Source organism: Sinohyriopsis cumingii, chromosome 12 (genome assembly GCF_028554795.1).
Source record: "Sinohyriopsis cumingii isolate HCF-2022 chromosome 12, ASM2855479v2, whole genome shotgun sequence".
Classification (NCBI taxonomy): domain Eukaryota; kingdom Metazoa; phylum Mollusca; class Bivalvia; order Unionida; family Unionidae; genus Sinohyriopsis; species Sinohyriopsis cumingii.
The window spans coordinates 68,288,480-68,302,934 of NC_142972.1; the positions used below are offsets into that span (position 1 = coordinate 68,288,480).

Genomic DNA, 14,455 nt, shown 5'->3' on the forward strand with positions numbered 1-14,455 from the left:
GAGTCTGGACACAACACACACATGCTTAGTGTAGCTTCGCTTTCTCTGCCCGTCACGGTTTCTTCAAATATGTTGAACACATTTGTAGCCTTCGTCAAACAGATAAGCATCATATCTTGTGTCTGTGTGTCTTTGTACGTCATTTGGATTTTTAAGTAGGTTTAACAATTTTGCAGTCATATCGCTACGATGTCTGCAGTGTGGTAGCTTATAGTGATGTCTAGCACTGGGGCATCATGCTGCAGACATGTAGCAAGGTGTCCCACCTAGTCACGTTATCCTGACAGCAGGCCGACCAGTCCTATCACTAACCTCTTAATGCTGAGCGCCTATCGAGGCAGCCGTTAGTTGTTGTTGTTCTATGGTTTAACGCCATTTTTCAGCACAAGATAGGCTATACATGGCGGCCAGTATAACTGGTGGAGGAAGAACCCTGGAAAATCCAGGGAATAACCACCGACCCACAAGAAACTACTGGCAGGCTTTCCCACGTACCCACGCTAGCCGAGCCTTGGACTCGAACCCACGCAGACAGAGGTGAGATGGCAGTGATCCGGAACGGTGAGCGCTTTAGACCACTCGACCACTCGGGGCCCCGCAGCCGTTAGTGCCATTTTTATAAGTCTTTGGTATGCATCAGCTGGGGTTTGAGCCCGCGACCTCCAGCATCCGAGGCGGACGCTCTAACCACTAGGCCATCGGAGAGGTCATCATGTCTTGTAAACATGTTTTTGGAACAAGTGTGGCTAGTAATCTTGGTTGTAGCATTTACCTGATAACCTTTGTTTATGTAATCAATATATTCTTATCATTCACGTGATGTCGCTAATTCGGATGCCAATTTTACGTGACAAATCCAAATGAGGAACTTGGGAAGATGGCGATCGAGGACGGAAAATCTGCACTGTATACTGTACGTACATTAAACGTAACATTAGATAGATCTGGCACAACCATCCGCTTAACAACTTTTTTCAGCCTAGGTTAATTCATAGTCTTCATGACGTTAATTCATAGTCTTCTTGGCGTCATTTCACTGGTGAGTCAAGTGAATCCACATGCCAGCTGAACAATGTCTTACTTCAGGAATGTGTCAACACATTTGTCTATAAATTTTACTTAGGCTTGTCAGTCTGGTGCACGGGATTTTACTGTAGTCCTTCGGCTGGTTACTCTAATACATGTTCTCAAGAATATTGCTCCTTTGTCCTTTTTTCGTTTGTTTCTTCCCCCACCCCCCATTGTCCTTTCAAAGATCTGCCCACAATATGTGATACAGCCAGTATGACGGCATCCACTTAACGTTTTGGAACACAAATCAACATCATGTTAATACTTGATAATGTTTCCATATATAGGCTGCTGGAAGTGGCTTATTGTGAAAGTCAAGCAATGACATTTGTACCATAACCCGTAATCTTCTAACGAATCTGGTTAAGGCATCTCCTGCATTTAGCCGGCTTATACAGTCTTGCGCTCCATTGATTTTTATTGTTCAGCTGACTGGGACAAGCTATTTTGGGAATCGCCTTCAAAGTGCTGAGTTTATTAGTCGCATACAAGTATCTGCTCAGTATGGTCAATCTAAATGGTGCATCTGTCCTTTAAAAGTCTGGTCAATCTACATTTTGCATCTGTCCTTTAAAAGTCTGGTCAATCTAAATGGTGCATCTCACCTTTACAATTCTGGTCAATCTAAATATTGCATCTCACCTTTACAATTCTGGTCAATCTAAATATTGCGTCTTTCCTTTAAAAGTCTGGTAAATTCAAATATTGCATATGTACTTTATAATTCTGGTCAGTCTAAATATCGCATATGTCTTTTAAAAGTCTGGTCAATCTAAATGTTGCATCTGTACTTAAAATTCTGGACAATCTAAATGGTGCATCTGTCCTTTAAAGGCCTGGTCAGTCTAAATATTGCATCTGTCCTTTAAAGGCCTGGTCAGTCTAAATATTGCATCTGTCATTTAAAAGTCTGATCAATCTAAATGCTACATCTGTCCATTAAAAGTCTCGTCACTCGAAATATTGCATCTGTCCTTTAAAGGCCTGGTCAGTCTAAATATTGCATGTGTCCTTTAAAGGCCTGGTCAGTCTAAATATTGCATCTATCCTTTAAAGGCCTGGTCAGTCTAAATATTGCATCTGTCCTTTAAAGGCATGGTCAGTCTAAATATTGCATCTGTCATTTAAAAGTCTGATCAATCTAAATGCTACATCTGTCCATTAAAAGTCTGGTCAATCTAAATATTGCATCTCACCTTTACAATTCTGGTCAATCTAAATATTGCGTCTTTCCTTTAAAAGTCTGGTAAATTCAAATATTGCATATGTACTTTATAATTCTGGTCAGTCTAAATATCGCATATGTCTTTTAAAAGTCTGGTCAATCTAAATGTTGCATCTGTACTTAAAATTCTGGACAGTCTAAATGGTGCATCTGTCCTTTAAAGGCCTGGTCAGTCTAAATATTGCATCTGTCCTTTAAAGGCCTGGTCAGTCTAAATATTGCATCTGTCATTTAAAAGTATGATCAATCTAAATGCTACATCTGTCCATTAAAAGTCTCGTCACTCGAAATATTGCATCTGTCCTTTAAAGGCCTGGTCAGTCTAAATATTGCATGTGTCCTTTAAAGGCATGGTCAGTCTAAATATTGCATCTGTCCTTTAAAGGCCTAGTCAATCTAAATGTTAAATCTGTCCTTTAAAATTATGGTCCATCTAAATATTTAATCCGTCCTATAGCACAAGTTCAGACCTATAACACATTTATTGCAAGCAGTTTTATGTCTGCACATCGTTTCTGTTTCAGTGTATAAAAACAAATCCTCGTTCAGTTTAGCTTTTAGTTTCACTATTAATCCAATGAACTGTCTTGTTCATTCATTCGTTCTTTGAAACATATGGCTAAATCCTCATTTGACATTTACCAGATTAGATTAGCTGGTATTACCTTAATGATATTCGTTTGACGAACCTAATTTACTGAAACAGATCTCCGAAGACGGCGAAAGATACATGTACAGAACAGAGACATCATTAGTAGGGTGGTGGTGGTTTATAAAACATTATCGAACCAACGATTTAATAAACATAGCGTCCTATAAAGGTTATCTTTCTGAATAGATGTTTGTTTTTGCAAAATTGACACGTCTGGACGAGAAACATTGTGTATATGGTGAAGAAAAGTGTATTGCAAGCTGGGAAGGACAAACAAAAATACTATCTTGAAAGAAATACGTTTTCTTTATATAAAAAAAAAACTATTTATATTTTATTTGTATTCAGCAATGATACGTTGAGCAATACAGATATCCTAACTTCTCTGAAGAACGCTAGTAACCAGTTCCTTATTTCAGAGATTATTTTCCCTTTTATCATAATGAATTCGCTTCTGAAAATATATATATATATATATATATATATATATATATATATATATATATATATATATATATATATATATATATTTCACGCTGTTTCGACTGCTATCTGCTTTAATAATTAGTGAGCTACGAACAACTAAATGCACGTAATACTCAGCATGATAATATTAATATTAAAGTATCTTTACATATCCTACACCGCACTCTTTACAAAAAATTAATTAACTTAACCCTTTCATCGAAACCTTGGCACCGAATCTAATCCTTTCCTGTGAGTTGGATATGCCGATCTCCAAAATCAGTCATTAACTTGTCTAAATATCTTCATTGCAGCACGAAAAGCAGGAGATACTCGATACTGGCGTGTACATTCAGCAGATGTGGAGCGATTTCCGTCTTCGCTGGGATCCACCTCGATTTGAAGGTTTGCACGTGATCCATATACCGGTTGACCAGCTCTGGGTGCCTGACCTATCATTGTACAATAAGTAAGAGCATCTAATATTGTTCATACAATAGACGCATTGAAACAAGGGTCAAACTTATTACGACCATCTTTTTCACACGTCTGTTTCAGGCTTTGCAACAGAATACAGCCATTTAAACGTACCCTTTTGCTATTCTGTAATTCTTCTTCAAATATATCTTTATATATTTTGCTGTTTTAGAAGATGAGGGCTGCTTAAGGGAACGTAGAATTTGATGGTACAGAAGCCCTGAAAATTTCGAATATAGAAAGGAAAGGGTGTGAACAATATTGACATCGTGATTCTGTTTCAAATACATCGTCATATATTCTGCTATTTTATTAGTTGAACATTTTGTTTTAGGGAAGGTGAAATTAGATGGCAAAGGAATAGTTGAAAATTTCACATATAGAATGGAAAGGGTGAACAAACTTTAGTTCATAATACTTTGCATAAGTTTGTTTTTTATTGATTACAAAGACTTACAGTCTCCGATAATTGTAATAAAAACAGATCATAACTACATTGCTGTGCACATATCGTGGAAGCTAATTACATAAACCAGTATAGCTGTAGAAACAAATTCAAAACGTTATGCTTATGCGGTTATTTCTAATTGTATTTCTTGCAGTGCCGAAGTTGATTTTGAATCAATGAACACACTAGCCATTGTATTCTATCACGGGGCTGTATACTATTCACCAAGAGCCCGGATTAGGACAATGTGTGACATCAACATGTACAAATTTCCTTTCGACACACAGACGTGTCACATCAAACTCGGATCATGGACGTATGACGGCAATAGAATAAAACTGAGCCATTTTCAAAGCAATACGACGCTGGATATGTCCGATTTCACACTCAACAAAGAATGGGAGGTTGTTGAGACGTCGGCAAAGATAAACACTAAGTATTACTCATGTTGTCCGGAACCATACGAGCACATGCAGTGCACATTAGTATTGAAGAGGAATCCAACGTACTATAGACACGTGTTTCTCTTGCCAGCAGTGCTTTTGGCATTGATTGTGCCATTCCAGTTCGTTCTCCCGCCAAATTCTAAAGAGAGGCTGACCCTTGGTAAGTATACTTCATTGTTTTGAACGAATATTTTCTTCTAATGTTTTTGTTTTGGATATAATTTGCAAATAGATGAGTCTGCGTCCATTTCATATCAAAGCAAGTGACAAGACGACTAGGAATTCTGGCATTTGTGGGCAGGGCCAACAAGTGGGAGGTGCAACACGGGATATATACCCGGGGCCCAGGCCCGTAATGGGGCCCGGGCTGAAAAACACTTTTAATTATATAAAAGAAAACGTTTGATTAAACAAGAAATAGGAGAGGCCCGGGTGTTTCTTACCCAAGGGTCCGTGATCGCTCTCCACGGGCCCTGTTTGTGGGATGGCAATGGGTTCCAGACCACAAGGAGCACTACAACCAAAATGTGGTCCGGTATATCTTGAGATTTGCTTTATTCAGAAGGACTCGTTTACTGAAGGATTCTTAAGAAAGGCTATGCACATAAGCCAGGTGCCTCTCTGAAGGATTTAAGTAGTGGTCGTTTTTTTCTAGTTACAGTTTAATAACTTGGAATAAAGTTTTAATGTTCATTGCTGTTGATACCATAAAATAACAATGTAATAGTGTCTCCCATTTGTATGTGTCCCTCTCACTTGCATCCATGTTACCCGCATTGTGGGATACTGTGAATGAAATGTTTGTACTCGGTTCAATTATCGAATACGTACAATGCTCTTTGTAATTTTAACTAACAATATATATATATATATATATATATATATATATATATATATATATATATATATATATATATACACACACACACACACACGCCACCATGTCGGGCAGTTTTGCGCGTGGGGTACTTCTGCGCAACGGTACGTCATTTCTGTAAACATTGGATCACGTGTTATTTTGGGTCAAAATTCCATTTTGTATCAGGAAAGAACGATCGTACTTTAATTAAGAAAAGTGATATTCATAAAAAGTACAAAAATATCCCACATTTCGACTCGAAATGCATATGAAAATGTGATTTCTAAATGTCAACATGAAGACCCACTCCATGACCTTCTCGAACCTGTAACTCATAAAATCCTATTTACTATGTATCTGTTAGAATCATACAAATAATACATTATACAAAAGTTGGAAATTGTAAGCTGGTGTCACGCTACCCACTTTGTAGAAACCTTACACAAAGTCCCCTCTTCTTGCAAGAGGTGTGGGTTGGCGGAATGTACCTTCTTTTAAGGTGTCCGCTTAATTTGGTTTTCGTTATCTAGAGGTTGACCGCCCTCGATGTTATTGCCCGGCTAGAGTAAATATAAGTGGTGAAACTTATAGGTGGAATAGATACAGATCTGAGCAGATATATAGAACAAACCAACACGAGCCCCACGAGCCACCGTACATGTAAACAAACAATTCAATCAATTACATAAAACAACTGTGAGAATTCATTACATCAGGAATATACTCTGCTTTTGGATATAAAACTTTCACCGAATTACCAAAAAAAACCACAAAGTCATATGGACAGCGTTCTTTTGCATACCAGGGCCCAGCAACGTGGAATGAATTGCCCACTGACCTTAGACACAAAGACACAGTGATCCCATTCAAGATGCACTCAAAACTCACTTATTTCGACAGCAAGAACAAACTTAAAGACCTAATAATGTTTCGTACCTTAAATATTCTCAGCATGTTTTTTATGTTTTCAAATTTCATGGTGTTTGTTTTTGTAATCATACTATTATATGTTTCTTTATCTTATAGGTGTTGTCTAATGTTGTAAAGCGCTTAGAGCTTCTAAACTTTAGGTGCTATACAAAGTCCTCATTATTATTATTATTTAAATAAAATAGCCGATCTGTTTTACTGATAGATTTAGTCATCATAGGATCGAGTGAACAATCGAAGTAAATGCAACCTGTTTCTTCTTTCACTCCAATTCCACTGTAGCTGTTCCTTCGACTTTCGTCGTTCTTGCCTCTTTCGGTCCTCACTATGTGCGTAGCACGTAGATTCACAGATACCTGGATCTCAGGATAAGTACGTCTCACTATACGTCTCATGATAATCTTAGAATACGTCTCAGAATTAATACGTCGCAGGATAATACGTCACAGGATGATACGTCACACCATACGTCGCAGAGATAATACGTCGCACCATACGTCGCAGAGATAATACGTCACGGGAGCTATTTTCTCCCTTTAAAAAAATATAAATAGAGACAACCTAATTCCTGTTGTTTATGTTTACAGGGACTTGCACTATCCCCCCTCGTTATCAGATCTTACTATCGGTGCTAAACAGATGCTAAGGCTATCAGTCGGCTCCACATGTCCTATAATGACCCTAGTTAGTTTAATGGCTAATTCATCACGCATTAACATCACACATTAACACCACATGAGGCATAACGGTTCCGAGCCAGCCTCAATTTACACAAATGAATAAATGAGATACATTACAAGGCTTGCTATGTAATTTCAGTCAATACACACTCTCCCTTAATCATATGTGAAATCTTTTAAATTTGGTGAATTCACACGGATTCTCGCAACTCATATTAACTAATGTAGTGCAAGAAATTCTTAGAACCTAATTCTTATGCAAACTAGACGACAAATTCAAACAATTCGTCAAGCAGCAGAGGGGGCGAATCGGACATTTTGTCCAATCGTTATTTTGCTTAATTATTACTTTCTGCACTCAACGATCTAGTGTCGTCAGCGCCTGGTAAAAAAAAAAACGACGTCGGTCCATCCTACACGATGGTGACGTCATTTGGTTTAATTAACACCTTCTGCGCGCCGATCCCCAGCGTCGTCAGCGTCCGGTAAGCACATCGACGACCGCGTCGATGTCGTCGCCCCCTCTGCTGCTCATTTTGTCCAATCGTTATTTTGCTTAATTATTACTTTCTGCACTCAACGATCTAGTGTCGTCAGCGCCTGGTAAAAAAAAAAACGACGACGTCGTTGGGGGATCGTCCAAACGTCATTTGGTTTAATTAACACCTTCTGCGCGTTGATCCCCAGCGTCGTCAGCGTCCGGTAAGCACATCGACGACCGCGTCGATGTCATCGCCCCCCCTGCTGCTTACAATGAAAATTATTTACAACTAACCGAATATTTGGTCAAGTCCGATACGATATCGTGTCCGAGGATCATGTAAATTTATCGTTACGAATCCATGTGGGGTCGACTGAGCATGACTAAAAAAGTTTCGAAAAACATTGAAGTCCATGTCACCGCCGCACCATGTCTGCCAAATATTTCGTAGCGTGTGTGTATCAACGCCGTTGAATACAGCAAGAATATTACAGTTATCTCTGATTACTTTTGGAATCTGAGTATACCGTTGAGTGACATATATCACGTCAGTGTTTTTATGCCTGCCTCTGGAAAATATCCTAGCTGGGTTTTTTTGATTGTCTAACATAACATCATCGTACACGACTAGATTGTTAACGTCGCCATCAATATCATCAATACCTGGTGCATCATTGATATCTGTAATAAACTCAATAACATTTTTTTTAGCGATCGCTGATGCATTCTCGTTGAAATCTTTCAACACCTCGTAGCATCGTTGATCATCTACGCTAGGAGCAACCAAATACAACTTATCCCACTTCATCCATCTCATTATTAAATTGAGTAACAATTGCGTCTTGCCGGATCCAGATGGTCCGATGATAATCATCCGGATCGAGTTTGGTAACGCTGCAACATGCTTAACTGGTTCTCTTGTTTTAGTCGCCGAAAAATCAATTATATTCATATCTCTATACATAAATTATGGATCTATATTGTGTGAAGTGTAGAGTACGTACTGGCACAAATGATATGACAACCGCTACAACAAGAAATAACAGATCGGCCCTTACTGGCAAGTGTGCACAATGCGGTACAAAGAAATTTAGATTTATTTCTGCTAGACCCGGAGACGTTTTAAAAAAAAGCGAGGAGGTGATATTGCAGCCAAGTTATCAAAACTCCCCGGAACACCGTGGGCAAAGTATCCAGGAGAAAAGCACCTCCCAGGATATAACTACTGTGGCCCCGGAACACGATTAGATATCAGACTCGATGATCAAAATCAGCCGCGACCCGGTGAGTATCCAATAAACGCTATCGACGAAGCATGTCGGATACATGATATAGCTTATCGTAGCGGTAATCTGCAACAGCGTCATATCGCGGATGTAAAATTAATTCACGCGTTAAATGCTATTCCTGATAAATCCTTCAAAGAAAAATTGGCCTCATGGTTGGTAAAATCGGCTATGAAAGGTAAATTAATGATTGGAAGCGGAGCTTCTCGCGCTGGTAATTGAAAACGCTAGCGTTTATAATAACAACATGGATTCCATCTATTATTCCCCGAGAGGATACTGGAAGGGGAAGGCCGCAATTGGTAAACTCGCAAGCGCTGCAAAGGTAACAAAGGCCACTGCGGCTAATTGGTTATCCAAACAGGCTATATGGCAAATCTATCTACCACCGCCTAAACAAATCAACTTTTCGCGCTTTGATGTCAGCGTACCCAATGAAGTTCATCAAGCTGATATACTATTTCTGCCGCATGACAACGGTTACAAATACGCGCTAACCGTAGTTGATGTTGCGAGTCGATACAAACAAGCGGAGCCGTTAAAAACAAAGTCAGCAACTGAAGTAGCCGATGCGTTTGAGCGGATTTACCGAAGAGGTCCTCTGCGCTGGCCAAATCTATTACAAGTTGATCCTGGTAGTGAATTTCGCGGCGCTGTTTTATCAACGCTGAAACATCATAGCGTCGCGATACGACGAGGTCATACTGCGCTACATCGTGATCAGGCAATTGTTGAACGATTCAATCGAACTCTTGCTGAACGATTATTTGGGTATCAATACGCGAAGGAATTCATCCAAGAAAAACGATCTCGTGAATGGGTCAAAAGGTTGCCAGGCGTAATTGCAGCGTTAAATAACGAGATTACCCGAGCAATCAACATGAAGCCCAGCGACGCGATTAAATACGAGTACATACCCGGAAGATCAAAAATAGATAGCGTTTCCAAACCGATTCTCGGCGATGTCACTGTTAGATATCTGTATGAACCAGGAGAGCTTGAAGGCGGTAAAAAAAGGGCTACTGATCCTATTTGGAGTGTTACCACACATAACATATCAACGATAACACGATCAACTGGTAGACCACCGATCTATAGACTGGATTCAACTGCTCCTCAGCGCGGATTTACTCGCGAGCAACTACAAGTGATACCTGATGATACTCAATTACCCCCACGTGGCCTTAACTAGCGCCGTTGCGTCTATTGCACTCAAGACAAGTTAACCTCACATTACCACGGATATGACCGAAACTGTTATCGATCCTGTCCACGGTAAATTGGCGAGCGTCTTTATCCGAATAGCGCCAACTCATTATACAATTACAACTCGCGCAGTGATTATTCTGTTGTTGTCGTAACGCAATTATTAATTCGGCATCAATATCAAAACGCCGCTGTTTTTTTTTATCCTGTTGGCGGTAACCCGAGAGTTTTCTATTAATGACGCTTGCATCGATGATGTCGTTGTCATTGGTGACTCCGTCACTGGCTTCGTCAATAACAATTCTTCGAAGCTGATTCATTCTCCGTACTCTGGACACTGCAAGATAGACTAGATTTGACCATTCGATGCGATTGTCAACCATCCAAACAATTGTGTCCGTGATGGTTAGTCCCTGCGAGGAATGTATTGTTGTTGCGTATCCTAGCGTCCACGGGGATTTATCAGCACGTAGCGCGTCCTCGACGACGCTGATATCAACGAGCACAATATCATTCAGCACGAGAATTTGTTTTTCTGTCCGGCCTGGAATCTCAACTTCAATGTTCTGCCGCCGTGTGTCCGCGGGTCTATAACATAACGGCACTGGACGCATTGGAAACTTTTCCTTATGCAACGTAAACAACTTCCGCTGAAGTGTGTCTCTGACTATCTTTCTACTCGCTACAATCAAATCGTTTGGTCTCCATGTTTCCCAGAATTCATTTAACGGTGTTTCCGGAATCACCTCGCGGATTATTTCACATTGAATTCTATCCGGTTGTAATCTGATTAATTTTTTAACCTCGCGCAGTTGTTCATCAAGTGCTCGGTAATCAGTATCGGTTTCTTCATAATAGTCCACAAAACCCTTTAACCAATCATGTGGGCCCTCGCCGACAAATGGTGGTGGTTGGCCATGGTCGCCACACATGATCACCGCTGTGTTCGCGCGCAGTAACCACTCAAGAAACATTTGTAAAACATCTAACGAAACAGTACATATCTCATCCCAGATGATAACCCCAGGAATAAATTTTTCACCCATTCGATCAGGAGTCCACTCACCGCCGCTGTATCGAAAAAAGCTGTGATAAGTAACGGCGTCAACATTTCGTTGTTTTATTTCTCGCGCTAGTCTATGGGTCGGTGTAAGCACGATTATACTTGCCCGCGTTCGAAATAATTCAATTGCCCGAGTCGTCTTTCCTGACCCGCCACAGCCGCTTAAATAAACTGTTTTATATTTACAAATTGGATCAGAACACGGTGGTGCATTAGACCATTCTGATAAATTATCACCGCGTAAGTAGTCGTTCTCAACGGTGACATCCGCTGACGGGGAATAATCGCGTAGTATTTCATTTTTAATTCTCCATGTACCCCAACTCTCGTCCGGACTAGTAAACTCGGTTACGTTTTTCTTATACGCTACGTCTATATAAAACGAATCAACGGCTACTCTAACCGCGGTGTTGGGAAATCTATTTATCATCGAGAATAAATTTATGCAAGCATAACCCAGCATAGACGCCCTCAAATGCGGGTATGCTGGGCTGTCTCCATCGCTGTAGGTAACAACTGTACCCAACCTTGTTCCATTGGACAAGAAAGCTGTTTTGCAGTTCACGTATCTATTTTTCGCCACTGCGTCCTTGATTACGAAATCATATTCTGCGTCATCTATAATCAGCCGTGAGCAATATCGTTTGTAATCGCAGTTTTTTCCACCTTGTGTAAACTTACCAATTATTCTTCTACCGAGATCTTTTGCCTCTCTGTTTCGTTGGTTGAATATCCTCCTGGACCATTCGATGATATATTCCTCGTCGGCATCAATGTTTTTTCTGGACTCGTCAATTATGCTATCTAGACGCTCCGGTTCTGGTAACCAGACTTCAGTCTGTGCCCGGTATGATATAATCGCGTCACTGACAATCAACGAAACTAGCATGCTACAATCAATCATATACCGTAGCAGCGCTATTGGCAGCCACTTCTTTTCAGCCATGTGTCTACCGATCCAAATATAGCAACAGCGATGGAGTCCTGCCGCGAATTCAAATGATACTATGCGAGCGAATCCGGTTAAATCAAAATCAGGCAGTGGTCCATTAATAGCAACACGAGTCATTTCATGACTGGGGTGTCCAAATCGTCTAAAGTACTCAGCGGCGGATCCATACCCGAGAAAACTCGCTGGATAACAGGCAACCATATCAACCGAGATCATAGCGTCGCGGTTGTATTCAGTGTTCCATAGTCCACCGTGATAGCATTCCAAACAACTGGATTGTACATCCGGTAGAAATTCCTTGCGCGTTGGTCTCCACGCATTTTTCCTTGCTGCAACATGAGCCGCAACCGATGGAATTGTAAAACAATTTGTTAGCAGTTGTTCATCATGCTCTTTAAATTCCATGGCGGTTTTTTTCATCTTGTTGTGAAACGCTTCAGTGCGATATAATTCGCCATTTGGTCGTACAAACTGATCAAAGGTATCCGCATCGTTTTCAGCGCTGCGAAGTAACCACACTGATACAGGGTCGTTTTTACACAAGTAGGCAATAGCATCAAATAGTTTCCTCTCCGCGAGAAAACCGTCCTTGGAGAATTGTTCTCCCAGGAATTCTTCGGGTATATACTTTACTGTTCTATCCCGTGGAAATATTGTGATCACGGGCGTCCATGCGTGTTCGTTATGATCAATAATTTTGATTGGGGCTCCCTTCGATTTATACTTCGATTCGTATAATACTTCACCGGTTATCGTTGTAACGGTTATTGGAAATCTCAGCGATGTTTCCAATCTCGCTATGTCGCTGATGGTCGCTCCACGCTCTTTTACGGTTAGTTCCCACTGGTTGATTTTGCTACGTCGTAAATCAGTCAATTTGTTTCCTCGACACGCATTTGTAAAATGCTCTATTATTCGTTCTGCTACACAATTTATCCCCGTTGACTGTTTCATCGGTTTCAGTTTTCCGATATCAGGTTTCTTATTTAACGGGTATATTCCATAAACAACTGCTGTTTCAGGATACGCTCGTTCATAGTATGGTCTGTCAATTCCGGTTAACAACCCCGGCTTGGAGTCGCGGCTGACAGTGACTGTTTTCTTGTCGCTGAGAACTGGTTCAAATTTATCACGTATGATCCAATCGCCTGATTCCACCCGGACAATGAATTTTACTCTGAAGAAATACCTTTTACCGTCAAGTTGTGATATTATCGTTGCTGCGCGGTTGTCGTTCATGGTAGCATCAACAACACCATCAATTCGAAATGTTGACCAACTATGAGATGCACCATCACGCTTGAATTCATTGATACAATCGCGTATTTTATTCAACAGGGTTCTATCGTTTATTAACGCTTTTGGTGTGTCCTTGAGGACTCTATCGAGATTGAACTTAATATTTTTCCGGGGCTTAATTACTGCTAATCTCTCGAACTCATCCATATAATTAAAACAAGTATTTAAATGAAAGAATATAGTATAATGAATCACTGCAAATGGTTGATGATTGGGTCGACAACCCCGTGCAATAAATCATGTAGAGGTGAATTCTGCGTGTATCATTTACAAAGCGTTCGTAATGGTTCTCTTGGCCCCCTCCCGTGCTTGGTTTGTCACGTCGGTGTAAGAGGAAAATCGCAGTTGTGTATTAATTGTGGCGGAAAGCGATACAGGGAACTAAAACGCTATTATGACAAGCGAATTAAAAACGCCGTCATTGACCCCACCGCCGATTTCGTCATCAAAAACCCCCAGGACTACGTTGAAAGATTCATAATTAAACCAAATAATAAATTAGACAAATAGTATTATTATACAAATGGACCAAGAATTTCAGCCGCATCCCCTGGTCGTCAATTACGAGGCATCTCGCGACGGCATTGTTAGAAACCGCAAACTGAAGAAACCAGTTGGCACCGTAAGTAATCAGGGATACTTGCAATTTACTGCAGGAGGAAAAAACTATTATGTTCACAGGATTGTATTTGAAGCATTCAACGGATTAATCGAAAATGGGCTTGTGATTGATCATATTAATAATAATAAGACTGATAATTCTCTTACAAACTTGCAAGCTATCTCGCAAAGTCAGAATACCAAAAAAGGCCAAACCGGTAAATACCCAAAGAAAGCAAAACCCGTAAAGTCATTTGATACAACAACTCACGAGGAAAAAATATTTCAGTCGATGAATGAGGCAGGAAAATATTT

At 40.3% G+C, this 14,455-nt stretch overlaps 1 protein-coding gene across 1 annotated transcript in view; it reads left to right on the forward strand.

Annotated features, from left to right (window-relative positions):
• LOC149786659 (acetylcholine receptor subunit beta-like 2) overlaps positions 1 to 14,455 on the forward strand; it is a 39,101-nt gene that overhangs the window by 8,433 nt on the left and 16,213 nt on the right. The window contains exons 3-4 of the mRNA XM_089977183.1: positions 3,728 to 3,882; positions 4,493 to 4,944. Of these exons, the coding sequence (XP_089833309.1) occupies positions 3,728 to 3,882; positions 4,493 to 4,944 (607 nt within the window). The remainder of the gene's footprint in view (positions 1 to 3,727; positions 3,883 to 4,492; positions 4,945 to 14,455) is intronic.